This window comes from Pongo pygmaeus, chromosome X (assembly GCF_028885625.2).
Source record: "Pongo pygmaeus isolate AG05252 chromosome X, NHGRI_mPonPyg2-v2.0_pri, whole genome shotgun sequence".
NCBI classification, from domain to species: Eukaryota; Metazoa; Chordata; class Mammalia; order Primates; family Hominidae; genus Pongo; species Pongo pygmaeus.
Genome location: NC_072396.2, coordinates 75,596,203 through 75,613,974, shown reverse-complemented (window position 1 = coordinate 75,613,974; position 17,772 = coordinate 75,596,203). Strand labels below are relative to the sequence as shown.

Below are 17,772 nucleotides of genomic sequence, written 5' to 3'. Positions count from 1 at the left end.
GTCGTGTGCCAGTTTTCAAAGGGAATGCTTCCAGCTTTTGCCCATTCAGTATGATGTTGGCTATGGGTTTGTTATAGATGGCTGTTATTATTTTGAGATATGTTCCTTCAATACCTATTGAGAGTTTTTAACATGAAGGGGTGTTGAATTTTATTGAAAGCCTTCTCTGCGTCTATTGAGATGATCATGTAGTTTTTGTCTTTAGTTCTGTTTATGTGATGAATCACATTTATTGATTTGCATATATTGAGCCAACCTTGCATTGTAGAGATGAAGCCTACTTGATCATGGTGGATTAGCATTTTGTTGTGTTGCTGGATTCGGTTTGCAATTATTTTGTTGAGGATTTTTGTATTAATATTCATCAAGGATATTGGCTTGATGTTTTCTTTTTTGTTGTGTCTCTGCCAGGTTTTTGTATCAGGATGATGCTGCTCTCATAGAATGAGTCGAGGAGGAGTCCCTCCTCCTAAATTTTTTGGAATAGTTTCAGTAGGAATAGTACCAGCTTTCTTTATACATCTGGTAGAATTTGGCTGTGAATCTATCAAGTGCCAGGCTTTTTTTGGTTGGTAAAGCTATTTATTACTGATTCAATTCTGGAGCTCATTATTGGTCTGTTTAGGGTATCAGTTTCTCCCTGGTTCAGTCTTAGGAGGGTGTATATGTCCAGGAATTTATCCATCTCTTCTGGATTTTCTAGTTTGTGTGCATAGAGTGTTCATCATAGTTTCTGCTGGTTCTTTTTGCTTCTGTGGGGTCAGTGGTAACATTCCCTTCATCATTTCTAATTGTGTTTATTTGGATCTTCTTTCTTTTCTTCTTTGTTAGTCTAGCTAGCGGCCTATCTTATTAATTTTTTCAAAAACCCAACTTTTGCATTCATCGATCTTTTGAATGGTTTTTCATGTCTCAATTTCCTTCAGTTCAGCTCTGATTTTGGTTATTTCTTGTCTTCTGCTAGCTTTGGGGTTGATTTGTTCTTGCTTCTCTAATTCAGTTGTAATGTTAAGTTCTTAATTTGAGATCTTTCTACCTTTTTGATATGGGCATTTAGTGCTAGGAGTTTCCCTCTTAACACTGCCTTAGCTGCTTCCCAGAGATTCTGGTGTATTGTATCTATTTTCTTATTAGTTTCAAATAACTTCTTGATTTTTGCCTTAATTTTATTATTTACTCAAAAGTTATTCAGGAGCATGTTGTTTAGTTTCCATGTAATTATTTTGTTGCATGGCTTTGAGTGATTTTCTCAGTCTTGACTCCTATTTTTACTGTGCTGTGTACCAAGAGTGTATTTGGTGGTATGATTTCAGTTATTTTGCACTTGCTAGGGATTGCTTTATGTCCAATTATGTGGTTGATTTTAGAGTATGTGCTATGTGGCAATGAGAAGAGTGTATATTTTGTTGTTTTTGGGTGGAGAGTTCTGTAGAGGTCTATCAGATCCAGACAAAATGTCTATATACATAATGATTAGACCTTGTCTTAGTACATCTGTGTTCCTCTAAAGGAATACCTGAGTCTGGGTAATTTATAAAGAAAAGAGATATTTGGCTTACAGCTCTGCAGTCTGTACAAGAAGCATGTGGCCAGTATCTGCTTCTGGTGAGGGCTTCAAGCTGCCTCCACTTATGACAGAAGGTAAAGGGAAGCCACGTGTGCAAATCACATGGTGAGAGAGGAAGCAAGAGAGAAGGAGAAGATGCCAGGCTCTTTTTAACAACCAGCTCTCAGGGGAACTCTAGCAGGAACTAATAGAGTGAGAACTCACTCATTACTGTGAGATCACAACCAAGCCATTTGTAAGGGATACACCCCCATGACCCAACACTTCCTACTAGGCCCACCTCCAACACTGGGGATCAAATTTCAACATGAGGCTTGGAAGGCCAAATATCCAAACTGTAGAAATCCTATTTTCAAAGAAGAGAGGGTATTATATGTAATTTATAAAAATGCATGAACATCATCTTTATAGAGAAAAAAGACTCAGATATAACATATAATAATCCTGACATAATATATCATCAATATACCAAGCATATAGGTTGAATATACCCAGAATATATCAAGAACATCAAGTAAAGAGATTCAGTAATCTGGAATAGTTCTTAAACATGTGTATATTAACAGAATTTCATAGGTAAATGATGTGAATCCCCAGTTGAAAACTAATGACTGGAAAAATGCTAGATTCAAAACAAAGAAGCAATGTGGAGACCAAGTTAACATTTTAAAAAACTGAAATTATTACTGAAAACACTATACTATAGTTATCTAATATCTAGCAAAGCAGCATCAGGATTCTGACATATCTCGGCCAGTGATAGCACTAATGAATCTGTAGAAACGTTCCATATAGCATACAATTTCTAAAATGTTTATGCTAATAACATTTTACCTATAACAATTTAACCTAGAAAAAGCAAAGCATCTCTTCTGATTTGACAACTCTTCCCATGCAACTCCTCAATAGTAATATATTGAATAAACCTAATTCTTTCTACCACTTCTCTTTCAACAAGGTGAAAGAACAAATCTTTTTTTTTTTTTTTTTTTGGCATTTTAACAGTGAGGAAACCAAATTCTAGCTTTGCATCAGAATATTTGATACTAAAGTTCTTTTTGGAAATATTATAAATCAATTCATCAAACCTTAGCCAGCCACCTCAACAAATAAAATTCCCTTTCTGTGATCCCTCTACAACTTTCTATATCTATATGCATCCTTTATAACAACTTCTTTAATTGGCAAAAAATAACATGTTCATTACCAGGCCCAAGTATACATAACTTCTCTGCAGCATGTAGAAATAAGAAGCAAAAACATACAAATTATATGTAATAACTAATATTTCAGCATTCTCTTACTTAGAAATGGTCTAGGTATGTAATGAATATTCATTAATTCAATTTAGTATCAGCCCAAAGTTTTTAGTTACCTAAAGATTTTGTAGATTATCTTCAAGTTGATATACCACAAAACATAATTACTGTTGAAATAAAGTTTGTCAGAATAATGACTCAACTTGGTTAAACAAATTTACATTTTTAATAATCATAAACACTTAGGAGAAGTAATATTAGCTGATTCAATCAGTAAACCTGTCTATGTTGAGGAAGAATATACTCAAGTAGAAAAAAAATCTACCTGTATATTATGCCCAACACTGATAAATCAGAAAAGACATGGCTGGTTTTAGTAAGCCAAAAATTACTAAATTAGTCTCATTTGCCCAAGATTTACCTAAATTATATGAACTTGAATTCTTAAAGTATTTGAGTTTGTTTTTATAGGAATATTTTTTTAGAATATTGAAAATCTTGAACGTTCAATTTCCTTATTTTCTGGGGATTTTAGGAATATTCTATTTATCTAAACACTTATTATTTCTATAAGCCAATGAGAATAGAGCTCCTTTAAGAGATTTTATCATCTAATTTAGTCATACTACCCAGAGGCAGAAAAATGTTACAAATTCACACAATGAGACATAAAGGCCTTTCTGAATGATAGACATCATCATCATCATCATTATTATTATTCAGGCTATTGCCATGAGGAGAATGTTCATTAGTGTAAGGAACATCTTAAAGAAAAGGAAGGGGGCCACCTGCTTAATGGAGGCAGGTAAATAAAGGAGTCATCTACCAGTCTTATGGGCATGCTGAGGAAGGAGAGAGATGAGTCTTTCCTTAGAATATGCCAGGGCAATGTGGTCCTTTGCATTTTGCCATTTCTCGTAACGCAAATGGGTGGAGGGTTTCTTAACCATCACTGTTTTTGCAAAAGCACAGGGCTCAGGTAAATCTCAATGTTGTCAATGAGAAGAGTCTACTTTGTCAATTTTGTCTATAGCTTTTCTCTGTATTCTCCTTTATCTGCCATATTTCTGGTTGCCTTTTTTGTTTGGATGATTGGGGTTTTTTCTTCTGTGTTTATGCCTTATCTCCCCAATTTAGTTGTAAGTTCTGTGAGGAAAGGAAGTATGTTTTGTATTGATTTGTACTTTTCCTCCACATCTCTCTCCTCTTTTTGCCTAGCACTTAGTGTTCCGTCCCATCTACCTAAAAGTTATTGATGTTCAGAAGGAAGGCAAATTATCTCTTTTTTTAATATGCTAAGGCAGTAAACTTACAAAATGTAAGCTTTTCATAATTGGAAAATAGCATTTGCATCTAAGAACTTCCAAAATCACACATTTAATTCTTATTTAAAGAGAATTCATAGATGGAGAAATCTTTTTCTTTAATTGGTCTCTAACTGGTTGCATACCTAAGACCAAGCTATTCTTTGGCTAGATGATTGCCGAGTTCACCATCATGAAGCAAAGTCAGTGTCTAAAGATATTTTTACCAACCTTCTGCTTGCCAGTGTACGTGTCTTATTGATTCAGCCTGTGAACCAGGGCATTATTTAGAATATGAAATGTTATTATGGAAGAGATTTCATGAAGAAGTTTATGCATTGTGAAGGCACTACAAAGAGCTTTACAGTTTCATAGTGGCAAAGATGCCATTTTAACTGTTGCTTATGCCTAGGCAATCTCAAGGAGAACTCAGAAAAAATGGGCTGGATATTTGAAGTGTCTGTGGAAGCAAAATAAATTAAGCATTTAGGATGAGGCCTTAAAAATAACTTAAACACACTCTTGATGATAAAGAATGTTATTTTACATCTAATCAGCAAGGCTTAATGGACGTGTAGTAAAAGAGCGGGTTAACCTTGACAAGGGGTTAAAGTGACGCAGTATCACTGATAGCACAAAAGTTAAAGGACACCAGTGAAGTCAATGAAGAGAATTTTAGTGAAGAAAACAAAATAACTTTAGAAAAGACTGCTTCACTCTTCGTTGTAATAATTGCATTTACAGACAGGCAACCACATTATACTGCCCAGGAGATTATGCATTTGTATATTCTACACTCAGCTTTTATGAGCAACAAGTGCAAAACTAACTTTTTAAAAATTCTAGGTTATGTCATAGGGTCAGTACAGAGAATCCAATCTCTAACGTCTTCTACATCTGGCTGAGCAAGATTGTCTTTAAGGCCTCTTCTAGATTCTAGCTTTCTTAAAGTCCTGTAAGTGATTACCAGTGTTCCTCATGATGACCCCAGGGTATACAAATTTTTTGAAGTGATTCCTAAATCCAGGGAAAGGTGGTTCTCTCTTGTTCAATATAGTTATAATATTCCAATGCTTTGAAAATCTGGGATCATGAATGGAAAATGTTACCAGTTTACCCGAATATTTACTTTACTGAAACACTTCATTCCCTGATCATTCTGGGTCATTTACTTATAATCTTAGTAGATGGATTTTTGTTTTTCTTAAAAGAAGGGGGAACTTTAGGGGACTAGATCTCAAGGGTTAGATCCTTGGCTGTAAAGACTCCCTTGGATTGCTTTTTGGCTGTTGGCTGTAGCAACTTGTTTTCTTACAGAGATGAAGCATCTGGTTTTTGTTATCTCAATGATGCTGTCCTGGGAATATTACGATTGCGACGGAAATTTGAGCGTATTCTCTACGTGGATTTGGATCTGCACCATGGAGATGGTAAGCCCTTTGGTTTTAAAGATGCTTTGCTGCTAGGACAGCAGGTTTTTATCAGTTAAGCTGCTTCTAGGCAACTGGTAGAAATGTCTGCTGTAATTGAAATTTTCCTAATTGAGAATATAAAGTAGGTAGTGTAGTGATTCCTCTGATTGATGCAATTCCTGCTTTGCTGCCCAAGCCAGGCTCCTGTAATTTCTTCTCCTCTCTCCTCCTGTGGCAAACCTCTAGAACTAATAGAGAATGTTAAGAAGTGAAAATCTTACCTAGTGTTTACTCCAGTGCTCAGTAACCTCCCTCAGGCCATTTCCATTCATTCTAAGGAAATCTATAGGGATGACAGTCTTGTCTCTTTTCACTGATGCTTTTCTCAAGATAGAATGGGCGTATGATGGGCTAACATTCTGAATTTTTCACCAATAGGTTGCCAACTCATGTAGTGATCAGAATCTGTGCCATTTTCTTTGTATTGCTAAAATATTTAGTGCTGTACAAACAGGACATCTTCCCTAACATTTAATAGCAGAATCACTTAACAGTTTGCCTTAACCCATTAATCCTCTCTTAGAAGACTCCACTGACAGGATTTATCCGACCCTCCTATGTATTTTTCATCTAGAATGTAGAGCTCCAGTGACGGTTGCCACATTCTGTTTCTTTAAGAAATCCTGTCTGGGACATGTAGTATATTTCCATTTATTTAAGAACACTTATCCCGTAAACTCTTAGTTAAAAATACTCCTCCCTCACATCAATGATTGCCATTTCCCTGTCTCCAGGGATTTTTTTTTTCAGACAAACAAACATAATCAAGGCATAGAGAGGAAAAGAATATTATATGTCTGAAGTTAGGGTCAGCTCCACTGCCAAAACAGAGAAAAAGATGAAATTGTTGAGGGAACCTTTCCAGAGGCGCTTCATCTGCATGGATGCTACCGTGGAACGATGACAGAAAATTAAAGGTAACAGAGAAGAGAGGTTAAAACCACCAATATACTACTTTGAGAACCATTTTCACTGAATATCTGAATGCTCAACTAGTGCAAAACATAGCCTTGCTCAAAAGCCTTCAGAGACTCTTTATTGCCTATAACAAGGGGTAGCATTTGACCTATGGCTTGTTTTTGTATGGCCAGTAAGCTAAGAATGGTTAAGAATGGTTTTTCCAGTCAAGTGCAGTTGCTCATGCCTGTGATCCCAATATTTTGGAAGGCCGAAGTGGGAGGACTGTTTGAAACCATGAGTTTGAGACCAGCCTGGGCAACAAAGTGAAACCCCTATCTTGAAAAAAATTAACTGAGTTTGGTGTTGTGTGCTTATATTCCTAGCTACTTAGGAAGCTGAGGCAGGAGGATCGCTTGAGCCCAGGAGGTCGAGGCTGTAGTGAATTATGATCATGCCACTGCACATCAGCTTAGGCGACAGAGCAAGGCATTGTCTCTTAAAAAATAAAATAAGAATGGTTTTTCCATTTTTAAAGGGTTATAAAAGAGAAAATATATTTTTAAAAAATATGTCTGTGTGTGTGTATATATGTGTGTGCGTGTGCAATAGAGACCTTGAGTGGTTTGCAAAGCCGAAAATGTTTACTATTTAGCCACTTAGTTCGTTGACCCCTGGCCTACAGCAATGGTTCTCAAACTTGAAAGTGCGTCACGATGACCTGGAGAAGTTTGTTTTAAAATGCAGATTGCTGGGCCATATCCACCAGATATTCAGATTTAGTAGGTCTGGCATGGAACCAAAGAAACTACGTTTTAATACCTCAGCTGTTCTACAGGCCACACTTTGAAAAACAGTGGTCTTCAAGGTAGTCCACACTCTTTACCTAGTCTTTCAAGGCCTACCTTGAATAGGCCTCACCTCATCTTTCCACCCTTATCTCTCATTACTTGCTGTCCAGGCTATACTACTCAATGAGCATGTCTAACTATTCATGACATGTCTCACTATTCATGACATGGCTCAGTGTTCCCAGACATGTCTCATTATTCCCACCTCCCTGACTTTGCCTCCTTTTTTCCTAATTTAGTTTTGTTTCACCTGTCCCAAGTTCTACCCATTTGTTCAAGTTTTGCAACAGTAACAGTAACAGATTTGCCCTGACCACTCCAGCTCAAGTGTTCTCTCCCTCCTCTCAAGTCCCGTATTGTTCATATCACCAATTTGATATTTCATTACATATTGCCTTGTATTTTTAATTAATTTTTTAATGTGTCTGTGTCTTCTCTTCTCATAGAAACTATAAGTTCCTTCAGAGCAGAGATCAAGTTGTTTACTTCTTCCTGTTTTACATAATGCCTTGAACCAACAGTACTATGCATATAGTAGTGGCTCATTAAAATATTTGATCAATGAATGATTGTGAAATTCAAACTATTAGTATCAGAGTTTAAGAATACAATCAACTCTACAGAACCATATAAGAACAAACTGAAACTGTCACCTGAAACTGTTCTTTCCATTTGCAATGTTATTTCTACACCCTTCAGAGTTTCCTGTTTTAGCCAACTTTTATGGTGTGTTTCATTTCAGTTTATTTCCCCTCTTCAGCACCTCCCTTACAGTGACCCCTGCCCCACCCCCCAACTCTTATGCATTTGGTTTATTTTAAATCTCCCATGATTACATAACTAGCATCCTGTGGTGGCTTCACTAGCCACCCCTACCCCATCTTTGCCTTCTTTCATCTACCTAACCACTCTCCTCTTTCCCACCAAGTCCATAGTTTCCTCCTGTCTGTGTACATCTCCTTTTTAAATATGATTTTATAACTGTGCATAGTGGTATTTCCCACGAGAAGAAATACAAATGGCCACTAAACTTATGAAAAGGTGCTCAACACTCTAATACTCAAAGAAAGGCAAATTAGAGCAAGACCATTCTTTCTGCCTAAGATTAAAGAGAATAACAATAGTTTGGGAACTCTCATACATGATTGGTCCAAGTGTAAATTGGTACAACATTTCTGGATTGATCAATAATCAGGATTTTCATGAATTATCCTTGTTTAAGACTTCATTTCTGAGTTGAAATACTATTTTCATTTATTTTGTTTGTTTTATTTTGTTTACTTCATGCTTTTTGCTTAGAGCCTTTAACTGGTTTTAACTGCCTCCCTAGGGCAAAACATAAGGCTTGGGAAATTCAAACATACCTGTTATATACAAATAGAGTTAATATTTTTTTAAAGTTGCTGTTGGGCTGTAGTGAAGACTGAAAACATTAAATAAATACAGAGACAATTTCTTTGTTTGAAGTAAGAAGAGGACAGTACCTGAATTTGCTAATAGTCCTCCCATTTTACAGATTGATTATCTGAACATAGTGTGACTATATGTGATTCTGAGAGGAAAGGGGTGGAGGTGGGCAGTGTGTTTACCTGTATACATAGAGGCTTGTGAGGGTTACTTTAAATCCCAGCTTTTATCTCCCAGGCCTCTAATCGTTGACTAACTAGGTTAAAATGGAAAACACACCCCTTTCTTGCCCATCCTTCTTCAGGTTTTAAAACACTGTTATAAGGCTGCTATTAGGAGACAAGGTCATGGCTGTTTTCAGCCTTCCATGTTTTAGCCAGAAAGATGTACTATAAGTTACTTATTTATAACCAAATCTGCATTATAGAAAGGCACTTTATAATTAGGTTTTCGGTATATAATGGCTAATGTTTGTATTGGTCATATTTTTCAAAGGGTTATCACATTGTACATCTTTGGAAAAAATCCCAAGACTTTAACTATAACCACTTAAACAAGAAAAAACATACAACTTGTAAGATGGTTCCAGTTTCCCTTATTCAATTCTGTTGATAATGCCTCAATTCTAGGCTGTCGCCTTTCCCTACTTTTTAGAACAGGTTGTCAAAGAGAGCCCAGACATCCCATTGCTTGGAAAGGGGAAGTCCAGTTATAGTTTTCCATGAGTTTGAAAAGGAACCCCCAAACTTCACTTGGGGCCGAAGTTCTACCTCATCTTGTAATTACGAGATTAGAGACCAGAGGTTCGTATTACTTTTATTCCTCAGCTTGTTAGTTTTATATTGCTGCCTTCTCATCTATCCTGCTTCTCACAGCTGCTTTCTAGATTTTCAGATGTTGAAAATAGGAATGCCGTATGTGAAGTGATTCTTTTGATGTTTCTTTATCTGTTAGGTGTAGAAGACGCCTTCAGTTTCACCTCCAAAGTCATGACCGTGTCCCTGCACAAATTCTCCCCAGGATTTTTCCCAGGCAAGTGATCATAAACTCAGTATTACATCTGATGACTAAATACTGAAATTCTTCTATACATTTCTTATACTTGGACAGTTCCATGCTGTTAATGCCTTATTGCCACAATCCTATGCAAAATTTTAACACAGGTCACCTCAGGTGATAATAACAAGAAGAATGACATTAAAGCTGTTTCTTTTTCCAGGTGATTTTTATGGACTGTCAACAGATCACTTATGCTTACTATACTAGTAGACACCCCATGCAACTCCTAACATCCTGAATAATTGCAGTGATAAATTGATGTTATGTCAACCTAAAAAGCATGAAGCCAAGCAAAGGAGTTAATCTCTTATTTTTTCATTTGATCCAGTAAGATGAAAATAGAGGTTTTTCAGTTTCGTTATGGTTTCCCTGCTTCTCCAAGATTGTTTACAATAGTTACTTCTTTATATTATTTTTCTTAATTTCTTTCCCTAGAAATTTCCCTGTCAGGAAATCCTTTAAGTTTTCTGGGTTCTCATGTTCCTAATAACTGATCGTAGTGCTCGTCTCTTTTATAGGAACAGGTGACGTGTCTGATGTTGGCCTAGGGAAGGGACGGTACTACAGTGTAAATGTGCCCATTCAGGATGGCATACAGGACGAAAAATATTACCAGATCTGTGAAAGGTATGGCAGTAACACTGAGCCAATAATAAGTGGATTGCAGTTCTGTAGGATGAAATGGCCCCCATCTCACAATGTAAACAAGAATAATGTAAAAAAGAAAACATCTATATACCTATAAAGCTTTTGTATACTGGTCATTATGCTTATTTGATCAGTAGCTATCTGCTGTATGGCAGAGCCAAGCAGTTGGACCAGAGCCATGCTCCAGGTTGGATCTTACTCAGTATGATTAAGGCCATCCCAAGAGCAGAGCTTTTAGGCTATCCTGAAGAATCCCTTATTTGCTACTTTCTTAGCTAAAGAAACCTACATGTGTCTTATTTCATTAACCTGGCAGGGTTCATTTCAGTTGTCAGGGTTCGTTATGGAGACCTGTGCTTTCTTCTACTGGTGTAAATATTAGAGAATTGCATTCATCATGCATTCTTACCTTCTATCCGCTGTGTTAAAATTGGAGTCAGATACCTGTTCTTTCTACACCATGGCTAAGGATTAAGTTACAGACAATCGTAGACAGACAGATTGGTGCCAATGTGTGGACCACTACAGTTGAAAAGCCCTATGGAATGGGGGTGGGGGGTTGTGTTAAACTCATAGTCATAAAAATTGAGATTGGTCAGGCACAAGTGGTGGCAGAGAAAGCAAATCCGACTAGAAGTCAGCCAGTCAACATTACTGAAGGTAAGTAATGGGGATTGAGGTACTCTTGCTCCCTCCCCAACTTAGCTCGTATTTCTCCCAACCTCTGGTGGAGGTTCTTCCCAAAGGAGCCTGCCTGCACTGGCCATCATCACTGGCAGTTGTATAAACAAAGCAGAACTATTAAAAAATAAAAACTTATGCTTCAAAAGTGCTTCTTAGCTCAAGAGATTTGGTGAGCCAAGTCATCATTCAGTTATTCAGCAGCATAAGCCTCTTCATAATTTTGATCATGTCTCCTGGCTACCTCTGTATTATCATACTGAAAAAACCTTTTTTTTTTTGGAGCCTGCCATCAATGGTTTAATTGCCCTTCTTTGTTCCCCTTAAGCTCTCTTCTGTCCTTGAGATGTACAGATCAGAGCTGCTTATGTAACTTTACCAATAAAGATATCCTGCAGTTCTATGTAAAAGGAGAATTATTTTGTTTTTCTTTTAATCCCCTTCTTAACAGTGCCTGATTTTGTTACCCCTTTTTTTTTTCTCTTCAGTGCACTGTCCACAGTGTCTCCTCGAGCCCTTTCCTGGGTCTTAATTGAAAGGTCAGCACTCATCATCTAGCAAGTATAGTTTGTAATATCTAGTGCTCCCTAGATGGATCACCCTAAATGGATCACCTTACATGTACCCCTTACAAAGCACTAAATAGATCACCTTACATGTGCCCCTATTGAAGGTTATCTGTCAATCATAAAACCTCCTGAGATCTTCTTTTTCTCCCATCAACTTGGCATTTCACTGCCTGGGAAAGCTGAGTATTATCTGTAGACTTGAGGATTTTCCAGTGCCCACCCCCAAGGAAGTCTATTTATCCTTCTTCAGTCAGAAAAAATATCTGTTTCTACCCTATATTTTCTCTTTTTTTTTTTTTTTTCTGTAGACCAGTTCCACTACATGATAAAAAATGTTTTAAATCCCATGGTAATTCATGTTTAAAAATAGCCTTGGTATCAAACCTAATCAGAAGCATTTTTAAAGTAAGTTTAGCCCCAAGGAAAAGATCTGTAGAAGATTACACATGATTTCCCTTTACAAAAAGCATGATGCCACCCGCATCCCAATAGATTGATGGCTTTTGTGTACCGGAGGCTAGCATTTATTAAAAATTCTTCCAGCTTGCCTACTAAAGAACCAGACACTCATCAGTTTATAGTTCCTAGGGCCCGTTTGCCTGTGGACCCACATTGGCAATGCAAGCCACACAGCGATCATCCAGAATAACAGGTTCCAGGTTTTCATTAGAGGTATAATAATTTTTTTCCTTTGCTTTCCTTCAGAAGTCAAGTCTGGTCAGGGCATTATGTGAAGGCACCTCTGATTCCAAGGGTACCAAGAAGGCTTCCTGGCCCAAACATCTCTCCCATCTGTTGGATTAATACCTGAAATTCCTTTAACAGGAAACATACTTTTATTCTACAATTAGAAATAGTCCTTAAAATGAAATTTTGGCACAACCTCTCATCCTCACCCCTGCTGTACTATGGAAGTATAGTTTCACAGAACCTTTCTTTTTTGGGGTGGTGGACAGGGTCTTCCCTTGTTGCCCAGGCTGGAGTGCAATGGCGTGATCACGGCTCACTGCAGCCTTGACCTCCTGGATTCAAGTGATCCCCTTGCTTCAGCTTCCCAAGTAGCTGGGGCAAACAGGCACACAATACCATATCTGGCTAATTTTAAAAAAAAAAGAAACTTTTAGGAGAGATGAAGTGTAGCTTCACAGTGCCATTCTTGACAATGAATTGTGAAAGGGTCAGAGCATGAGCTCCTTGAGTATTCTGAGGAGCAGGAATTGCATAGTGGAGCAGTAGAGGGAAAGGGGTACCAAAAACCACAACAATCTTTGCCAAGAGTTTTGCAGAGGGCCAGCCTTGGTAACTAGATCACTCAGTCCCAGGCATTATGCCTTTGAATACTTCTGGTATGTGGCTTGGAAACAGTCTCTTACACATTTGCCATTGTTACCTCTGACCCTTCTGCCTACCTCAAAAGATATATTACACATAGGAATGGCTTAATCTTTTTATAAAAAGTCATTCAGTTTATCTACTATCTTCTTTTCATCCTTTTATTTTATTTTATTTTATTTATTTATTTATTTATTTTTGAGACGGAGTCTCGCTCTGGCGGCGATCTAGGCTCACTGCAAGCTCTGCCTCCCGGGTTCACGCCATTCTCCTGCCTCAGCCTCCCAAGTAGCTGGGACTACAGGCGCCTGCCACCACACCTGGCTAATTTTTTTGTATTTTTAGTAGAGACAGGGTTTCACCATGTTAGCCACTATGGTCTCGATCTCCTGACCTCATGAACCACCCACCTCGGCCTCCCAAAATGCTGGGATTACAGGCGTGAGCCACCGCGCCTGGCCCCTTTTCATCCTTTTTATTTCATGACCCCACTGGTTCTCTGGCTCACTCCTTACTTGTGATGTGTAAAGGACCTCTTATTGCTGGTTCACTTATAAGATGCTCTCATTTTTATTTGCCACCTAATTTCTAGTTTACTCATGAATTGCTCCTTTTTCCTTTTCCTTCTTTCTTTTTTCCTTTACTTTTCTTCCTTCCTTCCTTTTCTTGTCTTTTCCTTTTCTCCTTTTCCTTCCTTTTCTTCCTTTGTTCTTCCCTTCCTCCCTTTCTTTCTTCCTCTTTTCCTTTCTAAGATGGTTTTTTCCTCTGCTGTAGCCTTTTTTACTTTGCCAGCTAGCAGGCAGGAACTTAATGGTTTTAGTTTAAGCTTGAACATACCCCCTTCAGTTAAAAATTGGCTTAGAGTTTTTTTGTAATAGACTGGATATGGAATCTTTACATGAACATTTCCTAACACCAAAAGATCTCAAGCTCCATTTTATATAAATGACAGATTTCACAGTGAGATCTCCCTAGATCATTCAATTCTAAGGGCAAGGGCCACTAATTCCCAAAAGCTTCGCATAATTTTCATGAGAGCTGCTAGAGTTGGTATCACAAGTAGAGCCCTGTTTTAACCAGCATAAAGGAACATCATCAACATTGCTCTGGTAAGCATACCTCCTCCTTCAAATGGAAGCCTATAGTCCTAGTATAGAGATGATAAAGGTATACTATATTTTTGATGTATGTGAAGGCCTAAACCTGACCCCACCACCACCCCATCCCTGGGCCACACACGCATATACCCATGAAGGTTGGTGGGAAAGGGAGGCTGCTTTGCGAAAGGGAGGGTTTGCTAATTCCCAAGTTTTATCATCTGAGACAGGAAATATTACACTGCCTATGTTTAACCCATTTGCTCTCTAAGTATAATATATTTGAATGCAATCTGAGATGGTCTTAATAATGTTTACTCTATTACCTAAAACTCTGTGTTGACGATTTTGGGAGCATTTATAGTTAAGGATTCTGAGAGAAAAGGGCACTAACAAGTATGACCTTGCTGTTGGTTAAAGGGAGTTTTTGAAAAATAGTAGTAGGGCACTACTCTGAAATCTCAAATCTTTCAGGATGACCCAACTACTTGTCTACTCTGAACTTCCATGACATATGTGAAGTTTGAATGAAGAAATTTAGAATTGTGCCGATACTTCTTAATTCTCATCCTGCCTATCATTTTATAGCCCTAACAGCCAGAAAGTTTTCTTTACTAAATATCTGATTATCAATAGATATCGCATAAGAAAACCATATATGAAGTGCTTATAATGTGTATGGGTGAAGTTGATAGTTCAAAGTTTTGAAAAACAATCATGTTTTATTATGAATATTCAACTATTCAGCTTAGTAATTTCACCTAAAGGAAGATACATTGTTAAACAGACTTCTCAACAAATAGGACTTATAAAAGATTCTATAAAATGGAGTTCTCATTCAGTAGCAGTGTTTATATCTATATATGCAAAACTCCACTAGTTAGAGCTACCAACCCATCCAGAGAAATAACCTTACTCTAGTGAACCAGAGTTCATAATAGTAGTCATTAAAATAAGAACCTACCTGTATTTGGTCCTTGGCCTATTTGCCTTGAGTTCTATGGCTTATATTGTATAGCTCAAAATTGAAAGAAACCTTTTCTTCCCCATCAAAGACTATTAACTTAAAAAAAATTCAGAGCCCCCAGAAGTGAATAAACAACTTAAGATTTGTACCTGTTTCCTTTTATGAGAGAAATATTACACTTTTCTATTTTAAATATTTATTTTATAGCTCTTTAACTACTTTTCTGGAACATTAATTCTGCTGTTAACAGCCTTACCCAAGTAGCCTACCCAGAAAGGATTTGCTCTCTAGGACAACAGCAGAGTCATTAAAGGAGTAGCTCATTAAAGCTTAAGTTTTTATTCCTGGGTAGAATCTTTTTGTCTGTCTATACTAAGCCCCATTGATACCCAACAAAGAAGAAAAAAATTATAATATCTTTATATTCTATGTTTATGGCATGAGAATTTTTCTTAGACTCTGTCATTGCTTCTGAAATATATGTCAGTGGTGTTTTAGGCATAGGATCAATTCCTGGGGTCTGGGGCCAAAATTCAGCTCTCTGAAGCCACTCTGAGCTTCCTACAAAAGAGTTGAGCACCTCAAGTCACTTTATAGGTGTGTTAGTCTGTTTTGCATTGTTATAAAGGAATACCTGTGACAGTTATTTATAAATAATAAGAGGTTAATTTGGCTCACAGTTCTGCAGACTGTAAAAGCATGGTGCCAGCATCTGCTCAGCTTCTGGTGAGGCCTCAGGAAGTTTACAATCGTGATGGAAGGCAAAGGGGGAGTCAGCATATCACACAAGAGGGAGCAAGAGAAAAAGGAGGAAGTTCCAGGTTCTTTTAACAAACAGCTCTTATTAACTCATAAAGTGAGAACTAACTCATTACCATGAGGACAGCACCAAGCCATTCATGAAGGATCCACCTCCAAGACCAAAATACCTTCCACCAGGCCCTACCTCCAACATTGGGGATCACATTTCAACATGAGATTTGGAAAGGACACACATTCAAACTATATCAATAGGGTTTTAAAAACATTAACCACAAGAAGGAGAGTTGGGGGAGGAGCTACCAAGCTACATAGCTTATTGTTTGCCTGATGCTGTGCTTAACATTTGACATGCATTCTTGTGTGTGTATCTTTAAGTATAATAAAAGTATTTTATTCATTCATTTGGCCAAAAAATGTATTGTCTACTCTATGACTGGTACTTGCAAATGAGGCAGATGAGGCTCCTGCATCCTGGAGCTTAACTCTAAGGGAACCCTTGCCTGTGCCAGTAATTACACTAAATATTTACATTGCTTCATTTGATCCCTGCCGCAATCTATAATACCTACTAAAGTAGCTATTAGTATTGCCATTTTACAGTGGGAATTGTAATATGTTCTGATTTCTCATGAGATATGAGAAAACTGGAGAAAAGTTTGACTTGCTTAAGCTCTCACAATTAGTAAATGGTGAAGCCTGAGTTTGAACCCATGTCTGTCTGCCTCTTAACTATTGACTATATTGTCCCCAAAGTTGTCACATGGAAGTGAGAAACTTAATGGTTGCAAACAAAGAAAAAAATACCATCCCTGGGACTTCTTGGAAAACTTTATCTCAGGAGATTGCAGAAAATCCCCTCCCCAAAATAGAAACCATTTAACTATGCAAATGAACCACATGATCCACAGTATATGCAATCCATTGTGTTTGTTTGTGAAAGTGCAACTTAGATTTTTGCCCAAAAAAGAATTGTTTAATTTCAAGGATTTAATTTGTAATTTTATAGGTAGAAAACAAGAATAAATATTGCCAGAATTAACTTCTTAGGTTTTCAATTCCTAAAGTTTGAAAACATGCAGATTCTGTAAATCCACCTTTCCCTTCATTTGCAATGGAGAACATCCTGACTTCCTACTTTAGAAAGTGAATAGTGTCCCCTGTCATTTTATAGAGGTCTTCTCATGGAATTACATCTTTTTCATGTGGTTGTTTTAGATGAGTATAGCTAAAAATTTTTAACATCATGCATTTTTAAACTATAGGCAAAATTTATACCACCTCTTGGTCCTCATGGAAGACCATATCTGCATAAAGGGTAGAGATTCTCCATCCATGCTAAGCTGTTCAACCAGTACCAGTTGAATAAAATGAGGACCAAGGGACATCACTAAAGGGCATTTAAGGGAAGTGTTTCCTTTCACTATTGACTTTTACTGTTAATATTTAAAGAAGAGATGTTTCAATTATGATAGGTTTTTCTTTCATTATAATAAGTCATCTAGAATTTATCTTCCACCTGGGACTCCAGGTTATCATTCAATTTTAGAAGCAGGTAGGGCCGGGCACAGGTGGCTCACACCTGTAATCCTAGCACTTTGGGAGGCCAAGGTGGGCAGATTGATTGAGGCTAGGGGTTCAAGACCAGCCCGGTCAACATAATAAAACCCCGTCTCTACTAAAAGTACAAAAATTAGCTAGGTGTGGATTATAGGTACGCACCTATAATCCCAGCTACTCAGGAGGCTGAGGCAGGAGAATCACTTGAACCTGGGAGACAGAGGTTGCAGTGAGCTGAAATTGTGCCACTATACTCTAGGCTGTATGACAGAGTGAGACTCTGTCTCAAGAAAAAAAAAGGAAGCAGGTAGATCTTCAGTGAAAGAGAGCCCAAAAAGTGTAA

General features: G+C 37.5%; 1 protein-coding gene across 7 annotated transcripts in view; it reads left to right on the top strand.

The window, feature by feature from the left end:
* The window catches only part of HDAC8 (histone deacetylase 8), a 240,898-nt gene that overhangs the window by 70,543 nt on the left and 152,583 nt on the right, over positions 1 to 17,772 (top strand). For all 7 annotated transcript variants that reach the window (XM_054471183.2, XM_063660411.1, XM_063660412.1 and 4 more), the window contains 3 exons: positions 5,448 to 5,560; positions 9,712 to 9,789; positions 10,335 to 10,443. In XM_054471183.2, coding sequence (XP_054327158.1) covers positions 5,448 to 5,560; positions 9,712 to 9,789; positions 10,335 to 10,443 — 300 coding nt within the window. The remainder of the gene's footprint in view (positions 1 to 5,447; positions 5,561 to 9,711; positions 9,790 to 10,334; positions 10,444 to 17,772) is intronic.